Source organism: Danio rerio, chromosome 6 (genome assembly GCF_049306965.1).
Source record: "Danio rerio strain Tuebingen ecotype United States chromosome 6, GRCz12tu, whole genome shotgun sequence".
In the NCBI taxonomy this organism is placed as follows: domain Eukaryota; kingdom Metazoa; phylum Chordata; class Actinopteri; order Cypriniformes; family Danionidae; genus Danio; species Danio rerio.
In genome coordinates this window covers 14,856,481-14,874,531 of record NC_133181.1, presented here as the reverse complement: position 1 = coordinate 14,874,531, position 18,051 = coordinate 14,856,481, and the positions used below count along the sequence as shown (strand labels likewise).

General features: G+C 34.1%; 2 protein-coding genes across 10 annotated transcripts in view; one reads left to right on the top strand and one right to left on the bottom strand.

The window, feature by feature from the left end:
- The window catches only part of dnpep (aspartyl aminopeptidase), a 23,984-nt gene extending 18,149 nt beyond the window's left edge, over nucleotides 1–5,835 (bottom strand). Inside the window, exons 1-6 of one of the 2 annotated variants that reach the window (XM_005165862.4) lie at nucleotides 5,779–5,835; nucleotides 5,350–5,440; nucleotides 4,556–4,644; nucleotides 1,178–1,291; nucleotides 850–975; nucleotides 568–692 (exon numbers count right to left, since the gene is read on the bottom strand). In XM_005165862.4, coding sequence (XP_005165919.1) covers nucleotides 568–692; nucleotides 850–975; nucleotides 1,178–1,291; nucleotides 4,556–4,644; nucleotides 5,350–5,440; nucleotides 5,779–5,784 — 551 coding nt within the window. In that variant the 5' untranslated portion in view covers nucleotides 5,785–5,835. 2 annotated transcript variants of the gene reach the window in all.
- Nucleotides 5,692–18,051, top strand: part of desmb (desmin b) — a 25,401-nt gene continuing 13,041 nt past the window's right edge. For 2 of the 8 annotated variants that reach the window (XM_073953356.1, XM_073953359.1), the window contains exons 1-4: nucleotides 5,692–5,899; nucleotides 7,824–8,051; nucleotides 10,805–10,942; nucleotides 11,035–11,646. In XM_073953356.1, the coding sequence (XP_073809457.1) occupies nucleotides 11,066–11,646 (581 nt within the window). In that variant the 5' untranslated portion in view covers nucleotides 5,692–5,899; nucleotides 7,824–8,051; nucleotides 10,805–10,942; nucleotides 11,035–11,065. 8 annotated transcript variants of the gene reach the window in all.

Genomic DNA, 18,051 nt, shown 5'->3' with positions numbered 1-18,051 from the left:
TGTAATTTAAATGACGTTTGGCATTGTTTTATAAATTATTTCTGGCATGTTTGTTGTAAGGCGACCTTGGGTGTCCAGAAAAGCGCCATATATAATCAAAATTATTTATCATTATTATTATTGTTAAAACAGTGATAAAAACTTATTGTGAAATTTGTTTGTTTATTTTTTGACACATAAGCAACTTATGGCAAGATTGAAACAGAAAAAAGCATTGCATAATGAAAACAACTTAATTCAATAAAAAGGAAACATTTTAAATAAAAAAATATTACATATGATAAATTACTTAAAATTCCTCCCGATGACGGATTTTAAACATCTATCATCCAAGTGCACTAAATATACAGTAGTCAACATTTAAATTGGATAATATCCTTGATACAAAGTTGTTCTAAAACTTTTTAACAACCAATCTTATATTAGGACCATTTTGGAAACTTTGTAAAACTCTTTTCTAATAGTAATTAAAATTTCAATTAGAAAAAAAAATCCTGAATCAATTTGTGAGTTTAGTGAATCATTATATCACCCCATTTTCCTTCCTACAACTAAATTAGTGCTTACAGGTGGTTTTCCTTATTCGGTCCAAAAGAGTCGTTGATGTCTCTCTGCAGATGAATGGCCAGGTGAGGGATCCTGAGAATCGGACGGGGGACGTGGACCAGACGCTGCACCAGCTTGCCTTCGCTCTATACAAAACACATACAACCAGAAAACACTAGCAAAATAGAATTGTTCATAATTAACTGAAGATAACCAACAATGGACGATTAAAATGAACCTGGGTAGGTTTTATACGTTTATGTCATGACGTCACCAGAGAACATACACATCACATAGGATTACCTTCACCATGACACGTCCTGCAATGGTCAGATCACGATCGAACCAAGTGTTCCAGATTCCACCTCCATAACACTCCACTCCTACTTGCAAGAAGCCTAACTTTGTCTTCTTAGAGCGTGGCTTCACCTGAACACACACAAACAGACACACGTACACACACAAACACACACACAAACACACACACACACGAAATTAAAAACTATAATGGCATACATCCTCTATTTATCTGACTGCCATAATGCAATTACTATCCAAAGCAACAGAGAACTGATGATATTTTATCTACATCAAGCCATTTTATAAGGCATCAGGTTTCTGTCCCTCTCACCCTCAGACACGGACTGTCCGTATGAGCTCCGATCATGGAAAAACCATTTCCAGGCTTGTAGAGACCACCAACAGCAAAGGCAATAATGGTGGAGTAATTTCTGGTTACAAAATACTGGAAAGAGAAATATTAGAATGAATACAGTAAAAGGGTATATAAGACAAGCACAGGGTTTCCACTCTTTCATAAACAGCAGATTTGAGGACTTTTTAAAGTGTCATTAATTTCAAATCATGTGTTGTAATTCACACATTGTATACAGTAGGGGTGCACGATATTGGAAAATCTAATATATATATTGTGATATGACAATTTCACTATATAGCTTAATATCTATGTTTGGAAATAATTTATAATGTTAGATGGATTGGGATGATTCTGCAATGGTAGTGCATCTCCATAAAAATCTAATAAACAATCTATAAATTTTTTGGGGTCTTCGACACATTTTCATTGTGGTTCACTGCTATTTGCAGTGCGTTTCTGTATTTGCATGTGTTGAGTATTTTCATGCATAAAAATCTTTGAATACAATCAAGAAAAACATACAACTGAAATAAACTGTTTTATTGTTTCCTGAGTCTAATAGTATTCAACTACAGCAAATGAATGATGAAAGTAAAAATAATTCAATAAAATTAACCGTAGTTAAGGTCAGAAATGGTACAGTTTCTTATAACTAAATGCTTTTAAAATCATTATACAATCACAGGTATCAAAAACATGTGCAAATGATCATTTATGATACAATACATATTTCTACATTGCATATCCTGTAATGTGACTATTAACATTTCACTTACATATAATTACATATTGCTTTGTTTCAATATTTACATTGAACCAGGCAGTGATGTTTTGAATGGGTCATTTTCAAAAAATTACTGTTTTAAGCAGTCATGTTCATTCTTTTTTATGTGCATTATTTGTCATAGTTCTTGTACAAGAAGCAATTGTTTTTAATTAAGAATTTTCTTGTTTTTTTCATCCAGTTATTGACAGCGGCACAATTGTTGAAGTAACATCATAAACAAATTTAATTTTAAATTTCATTCAAGCACTTATGTTTGTTTTTAAGTACTTTCCAGGTCTTGAACCTATATTTCCAGGACTTGAATCCATACGAGTACTTTCAAATACTTTCAAGAAGTGTGGAAATCCTGTAAGCAGCAGTAAATAGCTTCTGTATAATTATATAGAATAAATAATATATAGAATAAGTAATCGAATATGACACGTGGCTGACTATACTTTGCAAGATAATCAAGACCTTTTTACGTAACTGGCTACAAATTATTTTTTATTAAAATAAAGTGTTAAGTTCTAAGAATACAAATATTACACACAGGGCACAGATACATTGAAATAATATTTCTCAATAAAACCATCTTATAGTGTTTGTAATCAAATAAATGCATCATTGATGAGCATAATAGGCTCTTTTTTTAAAGGTTCAAGACACTCTGGAGTATTTCTTTGAAATTTTAACAGATGTGTGTGTGTGTTGAGCATCAGTTAAGACAACGTTAGCACCTGTCAGCTTTAATTGTGGGGAATACTGAATAATGGGCGTCACGGTAATGCACTGGGTAGCACGATCGCCTCACAGCCAAGAAGGTTGCTGGTTCGAGCCTCGGCTGGGTCAGTTGGCATTTTTGTGTGGAGTTTGCATGTTCTCCCAGTGTTGGCGTGGGTTTCCTCTGGGTACCCCAGTTTTTCCCACAGTCAAAAGACATGCGGTACAGGTGAATTGGGTAGGCTAAATTGTCCATAGTGTACGAGTGTGAATGAGTGTGTATGGATGTTTCCTAGTGATGGGTTGCAGCTGGAAGGATAAAACATGCTGGATAAGTAGGTGGTTCATTCCACTGTGGCGACCCCAGATCAATAGAGACTAAGCCGAAAAGAAAATGAATGAATGAATGAATGAATGAATGAATGAAAACTGGATAATTTTGAGCTTTTGTTAGATAATTCAATTTTCCGGGTTTAAAATATTTTTGGGGCGGGATCAAAATGACGTGACGGTGACGTGGCGCAAATTTGCGAATGAAATGATGACGTGTCGGTTTCTCATTATTATTCATAGCGGAGCTTTCTTATCCTGTGCATGGTTTCCGCTACATTCATTCTTTCAAGGCGGGGCGCCACGTCAAAATTCATCCCGCCACAGCTACATTACAGCTTCTGATTCAAAACATTTTATTTTTTTAATAGCGGGTGATAATCGCACCAAAACGTATTAAAGGGTAAGTAAATTATAACAACGCAAACTTTTCTGTAACCGTAGTAAGTGCTCTGCATCATTTCTTTAACCTTTTAAGGTGACGTGGTGACTGACTGAAAGACTGACAAGTGCGTGATGCCAAACACGACGTATAGTCGTTTCACTTTACTTCATTACGCATTAATGCTACTCTCTAGGTCTATTAGAGGCATTTATAAACATTCCTAGCAAATCTAATAAATGCTGGAGACATAATTGTTACATAAACGCACTAAATCGCACTCAGCAGCGTTTGTTTGAGATCGCACAAGATCTGCGCACTCTTCAAGCGGCTTATGTTTGAGGTGGCGTGCAAAAAGTTTTGTGCATGAGCAGAGGAAATCGGCGTGCAAGCAGAGATTCACATGCTCTTACATGTAGGTTATTACATAAATGCGATCTCGACATCTAATACTGCGCTCACAACATTTGTCATTAAAATAACGCCACAGGTATTTGGCAGATCTGTTTAAAAAAGGACTGCCGCCACAGCTGGAAAAAACCCAAGAGGAAACACTACTATGAGAAGACCCTGCTTCTTAATAACAGACCTGCAAAGCTGTGAGAGCCATTGAGTGAGACTGTGCTGCGCATAGCATGGGTCGTATGTGTTTGTTTCCATGGTCCACGGGGTTTGTTGCATGTTTTTACCCACGATGCTGTTGAGGCCAATACAGCAAAGCTGTTGGTTTGCAGCAAGCCTTTTTGTCAGGTGTCTAAGTATAGGAGTTTATAGTGTTTATATAAACCTGATTATCTTTATAATGATATAACAAATTGTGGTTTTGTGTATATGAAATTACGAATAATTTATGTAGCAGGGCATTAAATACCTTACTGTTTATTTCTTTACATTTTAACTTTGTAAACTATAAAATCATGGGTCTCATGGTTTGTGTCTCATTTTGTGAGCCAACTAACAGCAGTTGTTCGCTTCTCTCTTTTTCCCCTGCTCTGCTGGCCACGCCCACTCCTCTCTCTGCATGTAAAGCTCCACGCCCATTTCGGAGCATTTTTTGAAATTTTTTTTTGGCAGACTAGAACCAAAAGAGGAGGGTGTTATGGCCCTTTAAACAAAGCAATTGTAAATCTTAATGTTTCCAAACACACACCTTACTGGCAGGTTTAATGTCCCAATGTTCAGCCTCTTTGAGCTCAGTAAAACCAGCCTTCAGCAGGCGAGATTTGCACTCCTCCACCACTGCAAGACACAGAAGGAAACAGAAAAACAGTTAAAAGGGAAACATACTGTGTGTAAACTAACATTCTTGCATGCTCAAATACACCTGAAATGACAAATCACAAAGTCTGTTGATGTAGGGAAAAAGTGAAGGTGCATGCTTTCAATGTCCAGATCAGGATCTATTACCCGTATCTGGAGCTTTATCAGCTAGAGAGGAACAATGTTCAAGACCTGTATCTAGTCAGACTGTAAAGTTGGCTAATTTTATTATCAACAAAGTGTTTCTCAAACTCTATAAATAAAATAATTTATTTATCCATATAAATGTTAAATTGTATAGCCTTGCAGCTCAATATACTGCAATTTACTCCCTTCACACAAAAAACACTACGATAGTTTATTGTGATTACTATGTAGTTTTTGAACCAAAATATTGGAATGTATTATCTGCTGTATATAGACTTTAGTATTTACAATTCTTTGTTAATGATTAGTGCAGCATTAATGTAGTATTAACTATAGTAAACTGCTAAACCATGGCCAGTTGTATAATTTAGTTTTAACTACAGTAAACAGTGGTGTAGTGTATTATAGTTCAGATCATTTGTTTATATTACTACTTACAGATGATTTCATATGCTTTACTACAGTGTGACTCAAAAACATACTATATACTATAAATGCCAATAATAAAAATATATTTACTACATGTGTCATTCTTACCATGGTAAGGTGAAACTCCTTTATTGACAAAATTAAGAAACTCTTTGGCAGCGGCCTGTACAGCTTCTTTGGAGCTTTTCATGATGAAAGACTGTGGAAATCATAAGAGAAGTGTTAAATAAATAACATACAGGGACAGGAGACAGTCATATGCTAATGTTAGTTAACGTAAGACATTGTGGAACCAGGTCTACTCTTGTTTTGTGAATGTTCACTTCGAACCAAGTTAATACACACACTTAAAAATGACAGGTGCCATTTGTAATGTAAATGTGCAATAAAGTGACATACAAACACAAAAAATCCCTAAAAAAGCGTACGTTACCAAATCACAACCCTAGCAGCAAACCGGAAATTCAACACGAGAACCACTACATAAATCTCTGCACAAATAGCGCTCTTACAAAGTTACTCGACAACCTTTCCTACCTGCATAAATGATAAAAAGTGGACTTTCACATTCAGTTCAGGGGATGAAGAAGGCAGGAAGCTCTGTGGATTTGCTGTCGCCTTGTAGCAGAAGGAGGATCGCGCTCTCTAGTGGTTGGAGGTGAAGTAGCTCTTCTGGCAGCCCACATTAGCACTTTTTACGTTTTGCTAGCATGAAGCTCGGAGATTTATATCATCTTATTTATACCGAACAATTATTTTCATTACCATATTAATTATACAATTAATATTGCGGGGTGTAAATACATCCACCTAATAAGGAAAAGGCTTTCCAAATATTTAACTTTTACTTCAAACAAGTACTAAAAACAAACCTCATATGAAGAGTTCAGATGCAAATGCCATCAGAAATCTTCTAAAATGAGCACTTTTCTATTTTTTTTTCTCCGTGTAGTTTCAGATATTTCACTGTTATGGTTATTGGTTATTTTCACTGCATTTAAAGTCAAATAACAGCATTTAAACATAGGACACTGAGAAAAAAAAATTCATTTTTGAAGACCATTTCAGATGGCATTTGGGTTTTTGTATCTGAACTCTTCATATGTAAACACACTCAAAAAGATTTTTGAAATTATATGAAATTAAATGAGATGAAACAACACAATTCTTGAGATTTTTTAAAAAAGCTTGTTTTGTGTTTAATGCACAAAATAGTTAATATTGAACAGATTTTTGTTGGAACTACATGAATTATGAGGAACCCTGCATTTTTTAGTGTATGACCATGTTTCGTGTAAATGTTTTGTGACGTGGCAAAAATGTTATGTAATTTATTCTGAACAAGTATTTTTATTAGCATATTAATTATACAAAGTGAGGAGTGTAAATGTATTTGCACATAAAGAAAAGGCTTTACGATATTTAATATTTACTTCAAACAAGTATTAAAATATATTATTGTTATTTATTAATGTACTTTTTTATGAAAAGTTGCAAAATTATGTAGCACTGTTTAATATTATTGACTATTTTTTATATTTTTATTATTACACTTTTTCATTCATTCATCCATTCATTCATTTTCTTTTCAGCCTAGTCCCTTTATTAATTTGGAGTTGCCACAGCGGAATGAACCACCAACTTATCCAGCATATTTTTTATGCAGCAGATGCCTTTCCAGCCGCAACCCACCTACATCCATACACACACATTCACACTCATACAGTAAGGACAATTTAGCCTACACAATTTACCTGCACAGCATATCTTTGGATTGTGGGGGAAACCTTAACACCCAGAGGAAATCCACGTGAACGCAGGGTAATCATGCAAACTCCACACAGAAATGCCAACTGACCCTGCCGAGGGTATATATATATATATATATATATATATATATATATATATATATATATATATATTTATTTATATATATATATATATACATACATACATACATACACACATATATATATATATATATATATATATATATATATATATATATATATATATATATATATATATATATATGTATATATACAAATATAAATATATATGTATATATACATATATATATATATATATATATATATATATACGTATATATACATATATATATATATATATATACATATATATATATATATATATATATATATATATATACATATACATATATATACATATATATATATATATATATATATATATATATATATATATATATATATATATATATATATATACATATACATATATATACATTTATATATATATATATATATATATATATATATATATATATATATATATATATATATATATACATATATATATATATATATATATATATATATATATATATGTATATATACATATATATATGTATATATACATATATATATATATATGTATATATATATATATATATATATATATATATATGTATTTATATATGTATCTATATATGTATCTAGTATGAACAGCCACTTATGATTGTCATGTCATCAAAAAATTTACATTATTTGTATCATTTTACAATATATATTACAACAATATCTGGTGATGTCTTATTTCAGATGCCTGTGCACCAAATATAGAGCTGAGAGAGAGAGAGAGAGTCCACACTCATGCAGGAGCAGTGTGGGCGAGCAGAGAAAAGAAGATGTGTTTATATCCTCTGTCACCTGTGGTCTCTGTCTCCTATCAGCTGAAGGCTTCCAGAGAGGCTTTTGTGATGATGGAATTCCAGCTCTTTTTCATTGTCTATAAATAGTTTTGACAAGAACCATGATCCGTCACCAGAGGCATGTAAAAATGTATATGCCTTATTTGATCACTAAGCTTTCTAAAAAGAAAGAAAGGATTGCTTTAAAAGATTGACATGTATTTTTGCCTTTTATAGATAGGTTGTCTGTTAACTAAATTATAAAAGTTATATCATTAATGAGGCATGCGATATTATAAATATAGTCACAGCAGAAAACTACTAGGTAAACACATTTTTGTTTATGTTCAATCCACTTAAATTTGTAAAAACTAATAAGTTAATGTTATTTCTTCATGTTGTCTCAACACAAATCTATTAGTAAACACTGTAAAAATTATGGGATCCAAACAATTCGTTTATGTTGTTCCAACAATAAAAAAATTAAGTTATCCCAATAATTTTTACAAATTGAACTGGAATTAACATAAAACAATTAAGTTATCCCAAAGAAACATCAACAATTGTGTTGTTTCATCTAATTTTAAATAAGTTTTTTGAGTGTATAACCTGATATATCACATACTCTCAAATTATATTATATTAATTATATTATATTATATTATATTATATTATATTATATTATATTATATTATATTATATTATATTATATTATATTATATTATATTATATTATACTATAGTGACATGGCAAAAACCATTATCAATAATGACGCAATGAGTTTACCAATGCAGGAGGACAGGATTATCTCTCCTGTCGTTTCCAGAGAAGGTACACAGACGTACATCTTCATGCTCTCCTGTTCATGCCTTTCCTTTTTAAGGCAGCTTAAATAAACGCTCTGTTCAATCTGTTTACCAACTTCAGGAGCTGAACTTCACAGAACGTGACATTTTCTCAAGCTGTTATCAGAGCATTTGCAAATGGCATCAGTGTGGTAATATACAAAATCCTGATGTGAACGCGTTTTCATTTTGCTCATCAGGTAATGGAACACATCTGAGGATTATTCCTCTCAGATATATAAAAATATATTAGATATTCATTCATTCATTTTCTTTTCGGCTTAGTACCTATATTAATCTGGGGTCGCCACAGCGGAATGAACCGCCAGCTTATCCAGGATATGTTTTTACACAGCGGATGCCCTTCCAGCTGCAACCCATCTCTGGGAAACATCAATACACACTCATTCACACTCATACACTACCTACAATTTAGCCTACCCAATTGAAACCAGAGCACCTGGAGGAAACCCATGCGAACGCAGGGAGAACATGCAAACCACACAGAAACGCCAACTGACCCAGCCGAGGCTCGAACCAGCGACCTTCTTGCTGTGAGGAGACAGCACTATACTGCACCACTGCTTCACCCTATATGAGATATTACAATGTGAAATTGATTAGGTAATGCATTCACTTACAATCTACGTTTGTTTTAAACCAATTCTGGTCAAAAATGCATGGAAAAAACAAAAATTGGTTTGAAAAGTGTAATTTAAATCCAATTAAAAAAAAAATTTCCTTAACACTGGGTTTGTCAATATTTGAACCAACATTGGGTTATGACAGCCCAGTAGTTTGACTAAACTAAATAATTTCTCCAATTGATCAAGTTCAACCCATTATGACCCATACAAGTGTTATATTAGTATCATTGGGAAAATATATTTGTAATAATATGATATTTATCTGTCTGTTTTTCATTACTTAATTTTTTAATGTCTATGTATTTTTATTAATTTGATTTTAATTTCAGATGAGGCAGTGGCGCAGTAGGTAGTGCTGTCGCCTCACAGCAAGACAATCGCTGGGTTGCTGGTTCGAACCTGGCTCAGTTGACGTTTCTGTGTGGAGTTTGCATGTTCTTCCAGCCTTCGCGTGGGTTTCCTCCAGGTGCTCCGGTTTCCCCCACAGTCCAAAGACATGTGGTACCGTTGAACTGGGTAGGCTAAATTGTCTGTAGTGTATGAATGTGTGTGTGGATGTTTCCCAGAGATGGGTTGTGGCTGGAAGGGCATCTGTTGTGTAAAAACTTGCTGGATAAGTTGGCGGTTCATTCTGCTGTGGCGACCCCGGATTAATAAAGGGACTAAGCAGACAAGAGAATGAATGAATTATAATTTCAGTTGTTACTTAATATATTAAGTAACACAAAAATAATGTAATAACAAATAATCACATATCATGTTGTTTCAAGTTAAACAAGGTGAAGTTTGTTGATTCTCCATAGATGGCAAGGTTCCTGCCTATTCCGATTGAAGCCACTGAAAGCATAGTCTGCTTTCTCGATGTTTACTTGGTATTTTTCTATACATTTAATGAGTCAGGAACCCTGCTGTACTGTATATGGAGGATGAGAGAGCTCTCAAATTTCACTAAAAAGATCTTAATTTGTATAATGAAGACGAACAAAGGTTTCAGGGGTTTGTAATAATATGAGGGTGAGTAAATTAACATGATGACATTTTTTTGGGGGGTGAACTAACACTTTAACTGTTATAGCCCTGGCCTATAGACAGTACATTGAAAGTCAGTGAGGTCCAAACAATGTTTAGTTTTCATTGTATTGACAAATAAAATGACAAACTAAATAACTGTGGTTATAAATTACACTCTTGAATCTAAGAAGGACAGAATGTATGAAAAAAAAAAACACTGTAAAAAGGCAGGGTTCCACACATTTGGTTTGTGTTGGGACAACATGAAAGAATTAAGTTAACTTGTTAGTTTTTACACATTTAAGTTGATTGAATATAAAACAAATACGTTGTGCCAAAAAACCCTCAAGAATTGTGTTGTTTGAGTTTATTTTTCGGCTCTTTTTCAGTTCAAAGTCAGTCCAAAATATGATTCCAAGACAAGAGCTGGCACAACTGGTCAGTAAATGAAAGACATTGGCTATTAGGAATGATGTGTTCGACTTATGATGGAGAAGATGTTATAAGAGAGTGAGAGCTGGAAAGAGGTATAGTTTGGGGCAGGGAAGGAGGGGGCAGAAACCTACAAATAGCCCCTGATGAGCATGTCATGCGCTCATTCTGTCTCTGTCCTCTCCAGAGGGTGTTAGTCTTCATCTGAACGCTCTAACATGAGCCACTCTTATGCCACCTCATCCTCTTCCTCATACCGTCGAATGTTCGGTGGTCCTGGCTACATGACGCCACCAATGTCCCGTGGTGTGTTCGGCCGAGCCTCCACTGGTGGGTCGGGCAGCTCTCGGGTTAGTTCCAGAGTCTACGAAGTCTCCAAGTCATCCACTTCTTCTCCTGGATTCTCCGGTTATCGAGCGTCCTCCTACAGCATGCCCAACTTGTCTGCAGGCTATACTCGCTCTTATGGTGGGATGGGTGAGACGCTGGACTTCAGTCTGGCTGATGCCCTCAACCAGGAGTTTCTCCACACTCGCACTAATGAGAAAGCTGAGCTTCAGCATCTAAATGACCGCTTCGCCAACTACATCGAGAAGGTGCGCATGCTGGAGCAGCAGAATCAGGTGCTGGGGGTGGAGGTGGAGCGGCTGAGGGGACGGGAGCCCACACGCATCGCTGACCTGTATGAGGACGAGATGAGGGAGCTCAGGAGGGAGGTCGAAGTGGTGACCAATCACAGATCACGGGTGGAGGTAGAAAGGGACAACCTGGCAGATGACCTGCAGAAACTGAAACTCAGGTGAGATGCGTGAATGAGAGTGAATACTGTAAAATAAAAACCTTCTGGTCTGGCTGTTTTAGATGTGTCTTAGATGTTAGTTTCAGTAATCTATTATATTAGCTAGTGGGCTCCAAAACAGTGACAAAATTAGCGTTTAGAAAATAGTAAACTGCATAAACATACAAAGCTTGTAGTTTCTTACTTACACCTAAATGGATCAACGATTTTTTTCACGTCACCTCACACTTCAGATAGTTTCTTAACAAATCTTGACCAGTCGAATGCTCTCTAGTATCTGACATGTCCCACACTTCACATTTGTTTTTCAGTTGATGCACTTGAGCTCAACAATAGCAGAGCTGTGAAATAAACAAAACGCTATTGGCTTCTTTAATAGGAGGAGCTACTCTATGTACCGCCCTCTGTTCATTTTTCAGTTAAGATTATGTCAACCATCCAATGAAAACCCACATTTAAATAAGCTGGCAGCTAAACTCCTGCTTCACTCTTCAACATGAAGGTTCCAAAATGGGGTATTCACAACGATGTCATAGAAGAACCATTTTGCCACGCAAAATTACCATAGTATTTGTTTCCCTACTATGGAAGTAAATGATTACAGGTTTCCAGATTTCTTCAGAATATCTTCTTTAGTGTTCAACAAAATAAAGAAACTCATAAAGGTTTATAACATTTGAGGGTGAGTACATTTTAGTTTTTGGGTGAACTATTCCTTTAAAAACATTTTAATGATCAAAAAACTATGCAAACTAAGAAAAAACGTTTTGTGTGTAGAAGGTTTTTTTTATGTTAAAAGGCTCTTCACTGAAGCATATGCTTTAAAGAATTAAGGTTCTTTATTTGCACTGACAGATCCAATAAGAATGTTTTAACATCCATTTTACCATTTCATTATATATACACAAACACACACACACACTCATACATACATATGTATATATACACCATAAAAAGTGAAAACTTAAGCAAATTACTTTAACTTACTAAAATTAAATTAATTAAGTTTCACAAACTTAATTTATGACAGTTTTCAATGATTGCGTTACTTACGTTAAGTTAGTTCTTTTAGGTGTAACACATTTTAGTAATTCATTTATAGCAAGTACAAGTATTGTTCACTATTAATAGCAAACAATACTTGTACTTGCCACAAAACTTAAAAGTATTATACATGGGAAGGAAAATATTGTAACATTATTTTATTATCTGTAATAAAAGTATTATTATTATTATTATTATTATTATTATTATATTAACATAGTGTAAATTACTAAACTTGTTGCACCTAAAAGAACTAAATGAATTTTTAATAAAAAAAACTGTCATAAATTAAGTTTGTCAAACTTAATTAATTTAATTGTAACAAGTCAAAGTAATTTAAGTTTTCACTTTTTACAGTGTAACTCAAACCATTTAAGTAATCTTAATGAGTACAGTGAACTAAGTTCACAGTACTCATTAAGATTACTTAAATGGTTTCTTCCATTTGAGTAAACGACGCAATTTGAGCACAGTAAAACCCAATAAATGAAGAGAACTCAAACCAACTGAGTACTGTAAAACCCAGTAAGTTAAGGCAACTCAAACCGTTTGAGGAAACCGATTGCTACTATCCATTTTAGTTAAAAAAACGAATCTATATGTGAACTGTGAACTATTTAAGTTGAAGTAATAAGGTATTTATTTAACACTGAGTTCAAAGCTCTTTTCAAATGAGTAGAACTAACTTTCAGTAAATTTTGAGGGAACTGCACTCATTTCATTTAATAAAGTTGACTGCTGGGTTTTACAGTGTAAATATAATTATTTTAAGGACTGTTTACTGAATTATTTTAGGAAAACAAACTTTATTATTTTAAATCATTGCTGTAAAAATCCCCTTTTTGTAAACCTTTATTTTAAAGAGTATAAAGATCCTTTGGCTATCTAGGCCAGACTTATACATCTAAGACAACTAGCTTAGTCTCAGAAATAAACAAAGCTGGCACTGCATGGGGAAGAAAATTTAGGGTCTGCATCGGCACTATATATATTAGTGACTAAAATACATAAAAAGCCATATTGGTTCCTTAAAGAAGAATATTAGTTCCTAAAAACTACAAATATGTACCTTTAGAAAAAAAAACAAACAAAAAAAAACTTTGCACCTTTATTTCTCATAGGCGTAGTTTTTTTTTTATTATTGAGTGGTACTCTTAAAAATATAGGTTACAAAATTGTTTTTTTTTTTTTTTTTGCAATGATGTCATAGATGCCTTTTTCCTCAGCGTTTAAAGCAATTAAAAATCTAAACGACTTTATTTACTTTAGAAATAACCTTCTTATAAAAATACATTTATTTTTAGGAGTGAAAGGAGCAGAAGGAAAAAAAATTTGCAAACATACTTGAACATTTAATATTTGTGCAAATTTTATGCACATATTTTTGGAGGTAACCCACTCTTGAGTTTCATATTTAGAAACACACAGTACTTTATGTAACAATCTAGAGTCATTCAGGGAACAAAACTGATCTGTTCCTGTCACAAACAAATCACAAACTCTCTACTGCCCTGAACAGCAATGATAACAACAATTGCATGGTTGGATAAATGTGGCTATTTTGTATGTTTTAGGTTTAAGCGCTCTTGCCTACCCTTTTCTGAAAATGACTGATAAATTAACTTTTTTTTGTGAAGAAAATCATACAAATCAAACCAAATTTACATTTAAATGAATTCTTTGTAAAATCACTGTTTCTCATTAAGAGGAGTGCTGAGAAGAATACAAACATCTGATTCGTTTATAACAATGAATATTTCACAAGCAGAAACAGGCTACTCCTTTAACAACAAGTGAGCAGTTTCAATTCAAATTGTTTCATGGATTGAGAATGTTAACATTTAAATAATTTAAATGTTTGGTTTGTGTTGTGGGACATACTAATTTTTCATAATTGCCTCGGTAACAGATTCTGTTGCTTAGTTATACAAATTATTTCACTGTTAAAATTACCCTGACAAAAATCTTATCACAGTTACTGTACTTAACGTCTTCCATATTTCTTTCTAAACGTAACTTTAAAAATGTTCTCAATGTTTTTGGCAAATTAAATATAATGCAGATATACATCTCTTCAACCATCTATTCTTGTGTATTCACATTTTTTATCTGTTTATAGATCGTTCTAATTAAATATTAAATATATAAAATACTGCCAATGCCTTCTGTCAATAGATTACAATAGTGCCAACACTAGAAATAAGTAAAATAGAAAAAAGTTTCCAAAATAGAGTTTTCACATAGATGCTGAATACAAGAAACATTCTGGGTTCAGTGGAAAGTTCCTAAAATAACCAATTGTTTGATGATCTAAAGAACCTTTTGTCAGTGTAAATTAGGGTTGGGCAATGTCAACCAATTTGGCATCGTATGTAAAACATCGCAAAGGATGATGGCATCGGTGAATTAATTATTTACAAATAATTAATTCATAACGAGTTTATTATGTGTAGCCTACTGTTTCTACTACCTGACCCACATGGTCTTTGTTTTTAGCCATAATCAAATCATAAACAGATAAAGATAAGTTGCACATAAATGACCACCTGTCAGTTACCTTTTTCCGCGGGACTCTGACATGAATAGGCAGAGTGATCTGTGTCATTATAATGGCATCGACAAACTTGGTTGGTAAAAAAGGTGCACAACCAACAGCAACCAACCAACAGTATCTGAGGTTTTCACTAAAATTACTAAGTTCAAGCGTGAAAGCGAAAGATTGAAGCAGTGTACTGACGCTGTGACACGTTACCTGATAGATAATGTGTGTGTGTGGTCATGTGATGTGCATTTTCAGTGGTATAGTGTGGACAGAGCACTGTATAAAAATGCTAGATGATGCTCCAGTGTGGATGTGGATCATTTTCGTTTTAAAATACCATCTTAAAAATAAGATGTATTAGTGTAAACGGGGCCGTGTGTATTTTTCGTGCGCGGGTTTGTGACGGGGGTGGGGTAGGGTGGGGTGGAGGATTGCGATGCAGCATCATGATGTCCATCGGCGATGGACAATGGCATCGTCTATCGATCCAACCTTTTTATGGAGTATTAAGGTTTTCAATGGAGCCACTAAGAGTTGCTCAATTCATGTTGTATATGTGTATGATACTGAATGCCACATTAGAGTCCAAATTAACATATTTTTTTACAATAGAAATGCAATTTTTAAAATGAAGTTTACATTCTTGTCTGAATGAAATTAATCATTTGAAAGATCCAGTGACTTGTTTAACAGGACTTGCTGCCATCTACAGGCGACAAAATATTAATCTCACAATATTATAATAAAATATTAATCTTACAACATTATTTATTTAATTGGTTGTCGAATATCACTTCTAAGCAGCATCAAAAACCTTCCTAAACTACACTTTTGTTACACCGCGCACACACTCGACCTCCATTCCCTGCTTTACTTTAAAAAATGTCTAGAAAATGTTTCTTTGTTTGAGTACATTATTATGACCGTTATCACTTTTAATATACATTAAAGGTGCAGTATGTAAGGATGGGTATGGGTATGCTGACACCCAGTGGTTGAACTAGGTATTGCACTCCTGGTTCAAAACACACGCAAGCACAAGTTGCCAGATTGAGGACACCAACAGGGGTCCGTTCTTCGTACGTGGATTACTCAGTTAGCTGGATTTGGATATTGACGATTTGACACTTTCCAGGATCGTTTCGTTCTTCAAAGCTGATCCGAGAGTTGTTGTCATAGCAACAGTTCTGCTAGGTCAAACCTGATCGGGAGCAGGTTTAATTCATATAAACAGGATTAGATCGGCTTAGTTCAAGCAAAGATAATACAGAGAGTATGTTCTGAATTCTGATATTTTCTTACAGTAGTAGTTATATACACTTGGGAAAAAGGAAGCCTACATATTTTTTAACTATATATATAAAGTTATAGTCATTAATAAAAAAAATTAAGTTATACATATTAATAAAACTTATGCAATATGCACCCTCGAAATGAAAGTACAAAGACTGCCACATGGTGGTGCAAAGAGAAAACTTATTAATATGAACTTTTTAGATCGCTTTAGTACAAATTGTGTATAATAGAAATGCACAATATGTGACTCTTTTTTTTAAAGCAATAATACATATGCGGTCATAAACATGTTTTGATAGTTAATATGCCAGTGATTTGATGCTTCACAAAAGTTGCAGACGCCTTTACCAATATCAAAATGCTTTTGTAAACAACCAGTTATTCTTTACACCGATTAAAAACGACTTCTATAATAGAGAAAATCTTTTCTAAATGTAGAACTAAATACACTGATTTGCATTGAAATACATGATGAATACACTTGACACATGAAAGTGGAAAGCCGCTCACAACAAATGTGGAAGGTTATTGCGTGTCATATTTAACAAGCCGTTTACTGCTAATTTGATGTAATTTTGCTCACATGGATAATTGAATATTAATCAGATGATGTCATTACGCTGCTGTGCCGTCAGCCAATCGTTGCATTGCTGATCATGATTTCGAGGATCAATAGATCTGTCCTTCAAAACACACGCAGCGATCTCAGATCAGTTTATCCAGACATTCTGATCTGATTGGCGAACTTGTTTGAAGAACCAAATTAGCGAGAGATCAGTTATGAAGATTAAAAGATCCAGGATCTGCCAAATCATCTTAGATCATTTAAGCGAGGTACGAAGAACGGACCCCAGGAGCGTGCCTGACTATCCAGCTAAAGGCTTTTATTTCTTGCAGCTGAACACCAGAACTATGACAATGATCACCTCAGGTGCTTTATTCATTGTTAAATGCTAATAATGCGAGTTTGGCATTTATTGCCATACTACTGAAAGCAGCAGCAGATAGTTCACCTCAGATCTTAAAAAAAAAAAGTGTTTGAAACTGAACTTTAGAACTGTGACAAACACCAGTGATTCAGCATGTACATTTAATAATGTTAAAGAGGTTTAATATGTATTAATTACATAATAAATTTTACCATTTCGTTGTGAGTGCAGTCTGTGCTCCTGAATGGCTGTATTTAAATGTTTCTGTTTTGTTTCGTCTGCTACAAACAGCCAAACTGCTTATCACTGCAAATCTAATCACTTAGCTTGTTGTTAATACACAGGGTTTTAATGTAACCTTCTTACCTAATGTTTACATTTGTAAATATTTATATTATTTGCTTATTAATAACCACTTCATGTGAATCCATGTCTCGATTCGGAGGCTGCTACGGTCCATCGGAGGTCTTATTTCGGTCATGGACATATACTTTGAGAGCCTTCCTGACTGACTGAATGAAATGCACTGTTTTCCACCAAGGCAACCCAGAGTTGGCTAAACTGCCAGTGGGCAGGTTAAAGGGACAAAGATGA